At 41.1% G+C, this 12,392-nt stretch overlaps 1 protein-coding gene across 8 annotated transcripts in view; it reads right to left on the bottom strand.

The window, feature by feature from the left end:
- The window catches only part of TMEM273 (transmembrane protein 273), a 30,484-nt gene extending 20,518 nt beyond the window's left edge, over positions 1-9,966 (bottom strand). For all 8 annotated transcript variants that reach the window (XR_006270889.1, XR_006270890.1, XM_043476840.1 and 5 more), the window contains exon 1: positions 9,840-9,966. Coding sequence is in view for 6 of the 8 variants with exons in the window: in XM_043476840.1 (XP_043332775.1) it covers positions 9,840-9,885 (46 nt within the window). In the remaining 2 variants the exon portion in view is untranslated. The remainder of the gene's footprint in view (positions 1-9,839) is intronic.
- Between the last annotated feature and the right edge of the window lie 2,426 nt (positions 9,967-12,392).

Here is a 12,392-nt window from a genome sequence, read left to right as displayed (position 1 = left end):
ACTGGACAGGAAACTGGACAGGAACTTGATGGATATTCTTGGGGTTGGGGAGCAGGAGCCCTGGGATGGGCCACATGATGGGCTAGGAAGGCCCGCCCAGTGACCACATAAATGCTTGTCAATCCTGGCAACAGCAGGAAGCTGCTGAAGGATTTTAGTCAGACAGAGATATAATCAAATTGCTCTCAGGAAAACTCCTCTTCCAGGAATCCCTCCTGGATACTCTAGTTTGGCTCAAGGTCTCCTCTCTGTTCCCTCCCTGTTCCTTCATCTCAGCACTTACCATAACACATTGCAACTGTCCTCTCCATGAACTGTCAACTCCTTCAGATTGGGGCCTGAAATCATGTACTTTTTGTGTCCTGGCAGAGTCTGGTGAAAATCACTATTTGGTTAACATAAGGGACAGCCCTGATGTCCACGTGTTCCAGTCCCTTGGTATAGCCCATGGGTCCAGTTCTAGGTCCTTCACCTCAAACCCTGGACATCAACTCCTTGATGACATGGCCCAAGGATTTGCACAGGTCTCTGAGGTGGGTGCAGTCAGGTTCCAGGCAAAAACTCCCCCAGCTGCTCATCTGTTTCATTCAGACAACAGGGAGAGCGAGAGCCCAGTTCATCTTACTGAGAACCATTAGCCGCTTATTTAATGGAATCAAATTTAATAAAAGAAGCAGTTCAAGCAATTCTGGTGGATAAATGAGGGCCTGGGTGTGACAGAGATGCTTACATGACTTTACAGAGGAAGCTTGCATGGTTTAATTTGAGAGCAAGTGAAGAAGTCTGCTGATCAGTGTGTTAGCCAGGTCAGCAACAGCTCTGAGCCTCTCAGCTGTGGCTCCCACCCAGGGTGCAAGGAACAGGGGAATATTCCTATAGACACACACACTGCTGAGGTGGCTCCTCCTGCCTTCACCTCACACGGCACTTCCCTTCAGGAGTGTCTAGTATCAGGGATGTGTGTCTGAGAGACTGGAAACAAAAAGAGTAGAGAAAATCACTGAAACAAAAACCTGGTTCTTTGAAAAGATCAATCAGACTGACAAACGTCTAGCAAGACTAACAAAGGAAAAGAGAGAATATACCAATTACCAATAGCAGAAATGAAACAGGGAATCATATAGATTTTTCAGACCTCAGAAGGTTAATAAGAGAATACCATGAAAAACTCTATGCATAAAATCCTGATGACTTGGATAAAGTGAACCAAATCCTCAAAAAGTGAAAATATCACAACTAAACCAAATGAAATAGGATGAATAACCTTGTAGCTATTAAGGAAATTAAATTCATAATCTACAAATTCCCAGAAATCTGCAAGACCAATTTCATGAGAGAATTCTAGCAAATGTTTGAAGAAAATATTCACACCAATTCTGCACAGTTCCGTCCAGAAAATGGAAAGGAAATACTTCCTAATTGATTTTATGAAGCCAGCATTATTGTGACATTAAAACCAGACAAAATTAAACGTAAAAAAAAAGAAAACTGCAAACCAGTATCACTCATGAATATAGATTCAAAATATTATCAAATAGAATTCAGAAAGATAAAAGAATTATGCATCATGACCATATGGAGTCTATTTAGGGATGCAAGACTGGTTTGATATTCAAAAATCCATCAGTGTAATCCACCATAATTACAAGCTAATGAAGGAAAAATTGCCTGACTATATAAAGTGATGCAGGAAAAGTATTTGACAAAATTCTACATCCATTCATGATAAAAAAAAACTCTCAGAAACTAGGAATAGAGAAAAATTCCTTCAACTTGATAAAGAATATCTACCCCAATCCTTACAGCTAATATTATATTGAATACTTCATGGTGAAAAATGAAATATTTTTCCATTAAGATGGAGAATGTTCCTGTTAACATACTACTAGAAGTTCCTGCCAATCTAATAAAGCAAGAAAAGGAAATATAAGGCATACTTTTCAGAAAAAATTAAACTGTCCCTGCAGGTGATATTATGGTCTATGTAGGAAAATCTAAAAATTAAATCCTAGAACTAATAAGTCAATTCAGCAAGGGGGCAGGATAAAAGATGGACATATACAAATCAATTATACTTCTATACACTAACAACTACACATAGAAAGAGGAAATTTAAATACCATACAATTTATAATCACTCAAAAGAATACTTAGATGGAAATCTGGTAATATATATACAATGTCTAATATGCTATACATTCCACAATGCTGAGAGAAAGTTAAAAGCATCCTAAATAATTAGTAATACATACTGACTTCATGAAAAACGCAACATAGTAAAGATGCCAGACTCCTCAAACTGATCTATAGATTTAATGTAATTTCTATCAAAATTCCAGAAAGACTTTGGTTGATATAGATAAGATTATTCTAATATTTACCTAGAAAGGTAAAGGAACTATACTTGCTAAAATTTTTTTGAATAGGAAGAGAAAGTAGGAATGATCACTCTACCATTTTGGAACCTGTATACTTAACAGAAATCAGTACTGTGTGGTACTGGCAGAGGGACAGATACAGACATCAACAGAAAAGAGAAGATAGCACAGAAATATTTCACACAAATACGACCAACAGATTTTTGAGGAGCAAGCAAAATCAATTCAATAGAGGGACAACCTTTGTGTCAAACAATGGTGCTGGAGCAACTGGATATCCATAAGAGGGAAAGAGGGAGGCAGGGAGCGAGGGGAAAGAAAGAAGAGTAGAGAAGAAAGATAGAAAGGAAGAAAAAGAAAAAAATTACCTTGACTTAAATTCTCAAATGAATTCAAAATGGATCATAGATTTAACCATAAAATATAAAACTATATAACTTTTAAAAGAAAATGTAAGATAAAATTTTTGAGATTTAGGGCTTGGTGAAAACTCAGCTATCAAAAGCATGATACACTAAAGAAAAAAATCAGTAAATTGGGCAGTTAAAATTAAGTAGCTTTGTTTCATGAAAGACCCTGTGACAAGGATGAAGAGACAAGCTTGTGGCTGAGAGAAACTACTTGCAGGTCACGTATTTGACAAAGAACTCCAACCCCAAATATATTAAGAACTCTTAAGATTCTACAGTTTAAAAAAAAGCAGTCAAATTAAAAAATGGATAAAAATTATGAAGAGAATTCTTACCACATCAGGAAATTTCTCCTTGCCTTCCTGGGGTCCTAGCCCCTTCCTTTACCCTCTGCTGACTTTATAAGAAAGACTCTAGTGCATATTTTCTTTTGTTATATTTATGATCATTTGTTACATAGTCAAAGAGAATAGAGCAGGAATTCTTTCTCACTGGAATGCACATACCACATGATTCTGAACCATTGTCTTGGCAAGAATCTGGAACAGGGGAAAAGCTGTCAGGAAAGATTTTTACAAAGATCTCAGGGAGTAACAGCCAAGGCATAAAGTGATGACTTTGACTTGTAAGATAAAAACGAATTTAATTCTCTTTACCCCGGCCTTTGCCATCTTTTCATTATAAATTAAGGGGGGAGAAAAGCTTCTGCTCTCTTCAATAACTCTGCCTCCTCCAGTGAAGAATGTTTTAGGCACTGGAACATAATTAAAGTGATATTGTATTTCTTTTATTATCATGATTATAATAATACATAGATTTCAGCAGGTACTTTCCAACAGAATTAAAACGAAGACAGATGGCTGACATTTGGGTGGGAATTAGAGTCTACAGGAATATTTTATACAGCAGCTTTCTAAAAAGGAAGGTGCAAACCACTAATAAAATGCCTAGAAATTTCACTGGATATTTTCAATAGCTCTTCTTAGGGCAATATTTTAACAAAATTTTAAAATATTGATTGGTTGGTAGTTAAGTGGCAAATTATTTAGAATTGTGACAACTATTATCCAAAACCTGGTTGTAAGTCTTTTATCATTATGTCAAAAGTACATCAGCCTCTCTCAGGAAGCTGTCCTACACTTCCCAATGTGAAACCCTAAGGACGCAAGATCAGTTTATGGAGCTTTCTGATGGGGAATGGACCCCTGGAATCTGATCATTAGGATATCAGACAAACTCCCAATTGAGGAATGTTCCATGAAAAAGAGGAACAGAAACCCTCAAACATTAGTATCATAAACGAACAAAATTTGTGGAGATGTTCCAGGTTAAAGAAGATTAAAGAGAAAGGGCAAACAAACACAACACCAGATCCTCGCCACTGGCTCCTCGCCTGAGACACAGCGAAAGCTGCAAAGATCATTGTGAGGTCCCCTGAAATACTGGACTATGATAGAGTACATGAAAAATTTTGTCAATGCTAACTTTCCTGAAGTTGGTAACTGTCCTGTGACTGTAGTTTTGTGAGAGATTGTGCATGCTCAGTCACTCAGTGGTGTGTGTCTGACTCTCTGCTGCCCCATGGACTATATAGCCTATGAGGCCCCTCTGTCTGTGGAATTTTTCAGGCAAGTATGTAAGAGTGAGTTGCCATTTCATACTCCAGGGGATCTTCCCGACCCAGGATTGAACCCTCATCTCCTGCATCTCCTGCATTGGCAGGAGGATTCTTTACCACTGAACCCTATCTTCAGTTTTAAAAAATACACATTAATGTATTTAGGGTTTTTTCAAAGTGATGTATATAAGTTAATCTCAAGTGGCTCAGGAAAAAAATCTCTGTGTGTATGTGTCTCTCTCTGTATATACGTATATGTATAAATATATCTACTATGTATAATAGATATTTTCTGTTTCATAAAAACATAGCTATTATCTACATAAAGATCAATAGAGATTATAAGTACAGATATACATATAACCACATTTGTTTTATCATGTGTTCTCCCTATCTACAGAGAGAGAGAGAGCATATGATAAAGCAAGTGAGGTCATTTGTTAAAGAAATCAGCAAATCGTACAACTGTTCTTTGCACTATTCTTTTTTTTTTTTTAACAATCAACTGAAATTTAGTGAGAACATGTGTTGCGGGTTGGGGGAGGACAATGGGGTCTTCTCTATTCAGGTAGAATGGGAGAGAGGTGAAGCAGCCCCATCTTGCAGGGTACATTGGTGCCCTCCCAAACATCTCAGAGCTGGCAGTCCAGGCCACGCTGGAACCCCAGGGTGCAGACTCCTCCACAGCTCAGAGCAGCCCATTCCACTGCTGGGCACCTCCAACTGTTCACATTTTTCTCCTGGCAGCCTCTAACTTATAATGGGAGGTGAGGGGTGGACATGTCACTCCAGACCAGCCCTTGAGACAAGAGAAGCAACTGGCATGGAACAAGGGTAGAAAAGCAATAAGTTAAAGCCAAGAACTGCCAGAGATGTGGCAGAATGGGCGAGGGTGCTCCAGGGCTCCTGAGAGTCTCTGGCTTGACCCAGGAGGCACTGGGGAGGTGGCTGATAACAGGGTTCCAGGCAGGAGGTGAATCAGAAGGTGGAGTTGTCCATGCCTCTGCGTAGCCCGGCATATTCCTCAGGCCTGAAGCTGTAGGGTGGGGGCGGCTCCAAGGGAGGCAGACCCAGGACAGGCTTCAGAATTATCTCACTGTAGGGGGGTGGGGGCTCAGAAATGGGTGCTGTGACCCTCTCTACAGGAGCAATGGGGGGCTGTTCCAGGGGGGCTGTTGGGGCCTCCTGCTCTGACTTTAAGAAGAGACCACACGTGGCTGCAGCGATTTTGGCAGAATGAATGAAAGAACATTCATTGACAACCTGGTTTCAGTTCATCCTGGTTGCTCCCAGGCAGTGGGGGGAGGAAGAAAAGCAGGCTGTTGGAGGCTGGCCAGCAGGCCAAGCAGCAAGAGCTGCACTATTCTTATTCTTGCAACTTTTCTTAAGTTTGATATTATTTTTAAATAAAAAATTGATAGTTTGAAAAGTCTTGTCAGTTTTTGCCTGATGATCCATTTTCTATTCTTGACTGATGGGCCAAAAATATAGTCTTTGGGCATCAAAACACTTCCATTTGAATCCCAATATTCTCACTTACCTTGACTTCTGGTAAGGTAGCAATAATGCTCTATTTCTCTGTTTCCTCCTCTGCGAAATGGGCATAATGATGCTGCTCATGAACAGTTCAGACACATATTAGATGAGGACAGAAGTATTGCAAAGTAGAAGAAAAAGGAAAGATGATTAAATAAATGATAGGACAATTAATATTCCATAAAGAAAAAAACTAAAATTAGCCCTTACACAAAAATAAATTCCAAATAAATTAAAGACCTAACATGAAAAATTCAATCACTTTAAAGTTTAAAAAAAAGTTTCTTAGGCAAGACAGAAAAACAAAACATGCAAAAAGGAAAAGACCTAAATTTGACTGTATCACATTTAGAGACTTCTGCAAAGAATACCACAAATATAAAAGAAAAGCAGTAATACAAGAAAAGCAATAATAAGAGAAAATATTTGCAATGCATGACATGAACAAAAACTTAATATCCAGAAAAAGTTACATAAAAGACCAGTAACCAAGTAAAACTAGCAAGAAGTTCAGAGAAAAAGAAACCTGTCTGATAAGTACATAGAAAATGGTTCTTCACACTAGCAATCAGAAATATATAACCTAAACCCTTATAGGTAATATTTCACAACTCTGGCAAAAAAAATTTAGAAATGTGACAATATCAAGTTTTATTGAATCAGTAGCAGGATAGATAATCCAGACCTCACTGGTGAAGAGCAATTCCGATGAAGAGGAGAATCACACATACCAATGAAAGTCACTCCTTTCCAGGCATGCCTCCTAAGGCGCACACTGCACATAGGTTCTAGGAGACCGGACCGATAAGGCTTATTGCAGCTATAGCTGTCATGAGAAAAGTTAGCAACAACCTGAACTGGGTCAGTACTGGAATGGATGACGACATTACTGTGTGGTATTTCAATAGACTCGTACAGATAGTTAAGATGAAGACACCTGATTCATAGGCTCAGCGTGGGTAGATGACACAGAAGTTACCCATGCTGTGAGGGGGTTCAGGTCAACATTTTAACACCTAGAAAACAACACAGGAAGGAAGCACAGTCAAAGCAGGTGTGCTACTTCCTCTGGAGAGAGAGGGAGGTAAATAAGACAGAGGAAGTGAGACAAAGGGTTTAATTTCATCCCTGATGCCCTGCTTCTCTGATGGATGTGTTCATTTATTCATCTCCTTTTAAACACGGATATCTTAAAAAAATAAAACCAAATTTTGAAATGTGTTAATTTAGGGTATTGTGTCCATGAATGTTTGTCACCTTGATCTAGATTTTAGAAATAGTTTCAAAATATTTGAGGACTGGTTTTTCAAAAGCTCTCCAACTACTCCATGTATGGGAAACAGTGGACCTGGGCTGTCTTCCCTGGCCCCAGGCAAGCCTGTATGTCACCGAGGTTAAAAGGTGGAGATGCCACTCTACCTCGCTGTGTCCCTTCTCATGTACAGTTCTAACATATACCCTGGGATGACCAGCCTGGTCTCCTGCCTTCACAGGCCATCTGTTAATGGGTTACACTAGATAATCCTTAGGTCACTTTCACCAGTCCATAAAGGGAAAATTTTGTTTGTCTTATAATTTTCAATAGGTTGGTAGTTATTTTTCTCTTCATAGAAATGTATTTATTGGAATGAAGAATATATATAAACATTATGAAATTCTCCAACACAAAGAAACTAAAAGATGACCCATAATCCTATTTCCTAAAAAGAGTTGAAGGATACTTTTAACCATTTGCTATATTTCCTTCCCGTCAATTTTTGGAAAGGTAAGAAAACATGGGCAAAATACGACGACATAACTAAAACTCTGTAACTATGACTTTGTCTCTTCTCTTCTACCCAGATCAGTTCTGAGAAAGTTAAGTCTTTCATTGAAACTTACTGGATTCATTGGAAATTTTAGAGCATACTTGATTTAGCTGGATTCTGACTGGTAATCAGTAGTTTCTGATTTTCACTGTGATCAGCAGTGCTGAATAGCATCCTATTAAATATTTTAGGGAGCTTTTACCCTATTAGGTTATTAGGATGAGCTCCTGGAAGTGGAATTTTGGGGTAGAAGGCTGTGAACAGCTTACATTTTGCTACAAATTACCAAATTGTGATTACAGAATCTGGTACTCAATAACGAATGCTCCCCTCACCTTAGATACTGGCTACATGCTTTAAATATGATAACAGATTGAATTCTCTCAACCTGTGGGGTCGGTACTCTTTATCCCCAAGTTACAGATGAGAAAACTGAGCACAGTGAGGATAAATATCCTACCCATGCTCTCTGGGCTGGTAAAGAGCAGAGCAAGGATTAACATGCAGTGTGTTTAGAGCTGGACGCACAAGGCCAATAACTGCTATCTCTACTAGTAGTGTTTGAAAGCCCTAAATTGTTGTGATGCTTTGGCCAAGTATCACAATGCAAACCTCATCCATAAAACTCAGATAATAGGGGGACTAATTTCAGAGTTGTCCCGGAGACAGAATGAGCTAATATAAACTATTGAGCAGAATATATATGACTATGCAGCTTATCAGATGCACTCCAAAATGTTTGACGTTACTATTTCTTTTGTTACTTGTGAGCATGAGCATTTTAAAGGTTTATTTCTATTTGTCATTCTTCAGTGAATTGCCTGTTCATATAATTTGCACCTTTTTTCAAGAGGCTCCTTAAATTTAACTTCTTCCCCCCATGCTTGTGCATCTACATAGGTCAAAAGCAGAAACAAGTGTTAAAACTTGCACTACCTTCTGGCACTTTTACCAGGTACACCTCCCATGGTCTGTCCTGTACATCCTTAGTTCTGGCTGCCTGGGTTTCATCATCCTTTCATTGCCACCAACGCTTGTTTTACACGCCATTTCCACATGTAAACTGACAGATGCCGAGGCTGCTATCTGCCTGACATGCTAACACCCGGAGGTCAAGAGCTTTATTCTCTCCTGGGCTTAGTGCAGGCTTTAGACAAAGTTCTGCCCATGAGAATAATTTTGCTCATGTCCAGGATACAGGCTGTTACTCGAGAGACAGAACATTAAATCGAGACAGACTGCTTGCCTCTGAGTCTTGACTCAGTGCAAGCTTTGGCAAAGAGCTTCTTTGTGTAGATGACAGACATCCATTGCCTTTTTAAGAAATAACAGTTGACATTAAAGACAATTTTGCAGAGTCTCAAGACTCTTTCCTTTTCTGTTATCTATGCATTTTTCTAACCATCACTCTGTCTTGATTCCTATCTCTTTTGGGTTTTTCCTCTCTGTTTCTCTGGCCTGATTTTTCTCCCTCTATATCTCCCTGTTTTTCTATTAGTCTCTGCCTCTCTCCCTTCTTTCCTCTTTTGATCACAGGATTAAAAACGACTTTAAAAAACAAATACCTCTGAGTAAATAAGAGCATGCTTTATTGCATAATAAGACTGATTCACCATTAACAATAAAAAAGCATCTACATATCTACATTTTCTCATTTTACATAATTATTTTCATTTGACTTAATTAAATTTAACTTAATTTTCACACAATCCTAGAAGGTAAACATTATTATTCTCCCTTTTATTGGTTCAGAAACTGAGACTCTAAGAAGCTCTGTTTTGCCAGCAGTGGAGCCACAGTTTAAAGCTAGATTTGTCTAGGTCTCAACCCCAAAGCTTTTTCTGCCACAGGAAACGTCTTGTCCTCTGCAGCCCCAGAAGCATTTGTCAGCTGCAGCTGGAGTGAAACAGACCAAAAGCTTTTCTCACTGTCCCATCAAAGTGAGAAAAGCCATCTGTCCAAAGGGACACATGCGTTCTTGAGGGACTGAGACCCAGCGGGCTAGCAAGCCCCAGTTTCTGACTCACCGTGGAGCCCCCGACCCAGCCAAGAAAGGGGAACGTGAGCCCCCTTTCTACACACCACTTACCAAGGAGAAGGAGGAGGACTCTCAGCATTCTGGCCGCAGAGTGCATGTTGGCGTTCCGCTCAGGGCTTCTTAAAAGGGCAGAAAGGGGTGACTATGTGACCCAAAGCTCTGGGGAGGCCAAGTCCCACGTGACAGATGGGGAAGGAAGCTGCCGCCACAGCCCAACACTGCTAGTTCCTCTCAGCCCTGTCATCCCAGCAAGTGCAGGCAGCCAAGGGGAGCTGGTCCACAATGAGGGCATCTGGGGTGAGAGGGGGGCACGGGGGGAACAGGACTGATCATTACCCAGTATTATCTCCTACGATCTTCCCCTCACAAGTGTGACTGGGTGCAGATTCTTCCCCAGAGACCCCAGCTGGTGAGTCTCAGAGAGGGATGCGGGCAAAGCCGGCCTGCCTGGAGGTGCAGCTCATGCAGTAGCTCCCAGCCTGCCAGCCTTGAGGCAAGGACAGGAAGTACCCCCAAGCCCACGGCGTGGCCAGTCACTGTTTTAGGACCACAGACTCCTTTAGGTTCCAGAGGCCTATGGATTTCTTCCCAGAATAACATGTTTAAGTGCCCCAAACAAGGTACTTAGGGATCCTTTCCCAGGTGGTGCTAGTGGTAAAGAACCTGCCTGCCAGTGCAGGAGACAAAAGAGACACAGGTTCAATCCTTGGGTCAGAAAGATCCCCTGGAGAAGAAAACGGCAACCCACTCCAGTATTCTTGCCTGGAGAATCCCATGGACAGAGGAACCTGGTGGGCTATAATCCATGGGATCACAAAGAGCCAGATACGACTGAGTGATTTAGCACCTGATTTAGCACATGCACACACACACACAAGGATTATAAAAGAAACCAGTTATTTTGAAACACAATTATCCAAATATCTAGAAAACAGACTTGTGATACAGAAATATATGTGCTTCGTTACCCACCCAGTAAATAACAAGTCGTAGCATCAAGTGAAATAATTACCAGGATCTTGATGCCATGATAAAATGATATTGAGAGATGTCTCTAACAACTGAAATATGGATGGACATATTCACTGATCCTACTAGTAATAAAATCACCTGTCTGGTAATGCCACTGTGGCTTAGTGGCTGCACTTGAATTAGCAGGAAAAGCTAAGTTTCCATTAGAGGTTAGAGGACAGAGATGGAATTTTTTTCCCATCCAAGTTCACAGATCCCAGGTTAAGTGCCCAACCTCGGAGGACCCTTGGTTGTTAACACAGACTCAGCCCACAAATCTGGGGTCATGTGTTTCCATACTTCTCCTTGACACATACTTAACTATCAAGGCACCAACTCCACTGTGCAAGAAATGTCACTTGCAAAAACATAAATCAAATTAATGACAGTTGTAGAGCTCCATTTAAATGAGTGGGCAGAAACTGAACACTTTTTTCTTGGGATCCCTCAGCCAAATCCCTAACACAGCTAACTCAGTGAGCGCTTGCAATCTTAGAATGTGAGTTTGTTTGACCCTCATCCCAACCCTCTGAGTCAGGTGTTAGCACTGGCCTTCCTCTGATGGAGGAGGGAACGACATCACTGAGGTGTGTGGTACCCCCAGGTCCACTCAGCTGGGTGTTGAGCCCAAGGCTTTGGCTGGCAGTCTGTGCCTCTCACACTGGACTGTGCCTTCCATGGGTGGGCACCACCCACTGCCAAGGTCCATCTGTCCCGCCAGAGGCCATCAGGTTGCACTGGCTGCCGCTGACACCCACTGACGGGACCCCTTCAGAACTGCCGTGTTTGCTCCTCTGAGTCTCCACAGGAGTGGAGTAGACCGTTTCTGGGGAAACGCAGGTTTCTTCATTTTGGTGCCTTTAAGTTTCATCCTTTTACCCAGATACACTTTGTTTCATTTTAAACACTTTGGCTCAGTCTTTACTTGCACCAGGAAATGTACTCTCTCTTGCTTCTCCTGAAACATGTGGATTTTTAAAATCTTTATCCTACTTAATGAAGACATTTGTAGGAGAGATATTTCAGTTTCCCCTAAGCGAACTAAAAGAAAATGCCAGTGCAGACATAAGAATCTACGGGCAGTGGCTGTGGGCTGCAGAAAACACACCAGTGGAGCTTCGGGTACACAAAGAGGTCCCAAGCTGATGTGACATCAGACTTTGCAATTTTTGGCAACTAATTTTAAAATATCTCCACAGGCAGTGTGCATGCTCAGTCGCTTCAGTCGTCTGTGACTCTTTGTGACCCCATCGACTGTGGCCCTCCAGGCACCTCTGTCTATGGGATTTTCCTGTCAAGAATGCTGGCGTGGGTAGTCATTCTCTTCTCCAGGGGATTTTCCTGACCCAGGGATTGAACCCGTGTCTCCTGCATCTCCTGCACTGCAGGTGAATTCTTTATTGCTGAGCCAATAGGGAAGCCCTCGCGTGTGGCAAGTCAAACCGAATAGCAGTGTGTAACTTCTGCTCTAGAATACCTCTCGTGATCTGTTCCAGGGCTCAAGCATTCATATTTAAACCCATGAAGGGAAGTTTCTGCAGCAACTTCTTTTTCACCCAGCCACAACCTCCTAAGGCCAGAAAATGCAGCATC

The sequence above is a fragment of the Cervus canadensis genome, chromosome 8 (genome assembly GCF_019320065.1).
Source record: "Cervus canadensis isolate Bull #8, Minnesota chromosome 8, ASM1932006v1, whole genome shotgun sequence".
Taxonomy (NCBI): Eukaryota; Metazoa; Chordata; class Mammalia; order Artiodactyla; family Cervidae; genus Cervus; species Cervus canadensis.
This window is presented reverse-complemented; position numbering and strand designations above follow the sequence as displayed.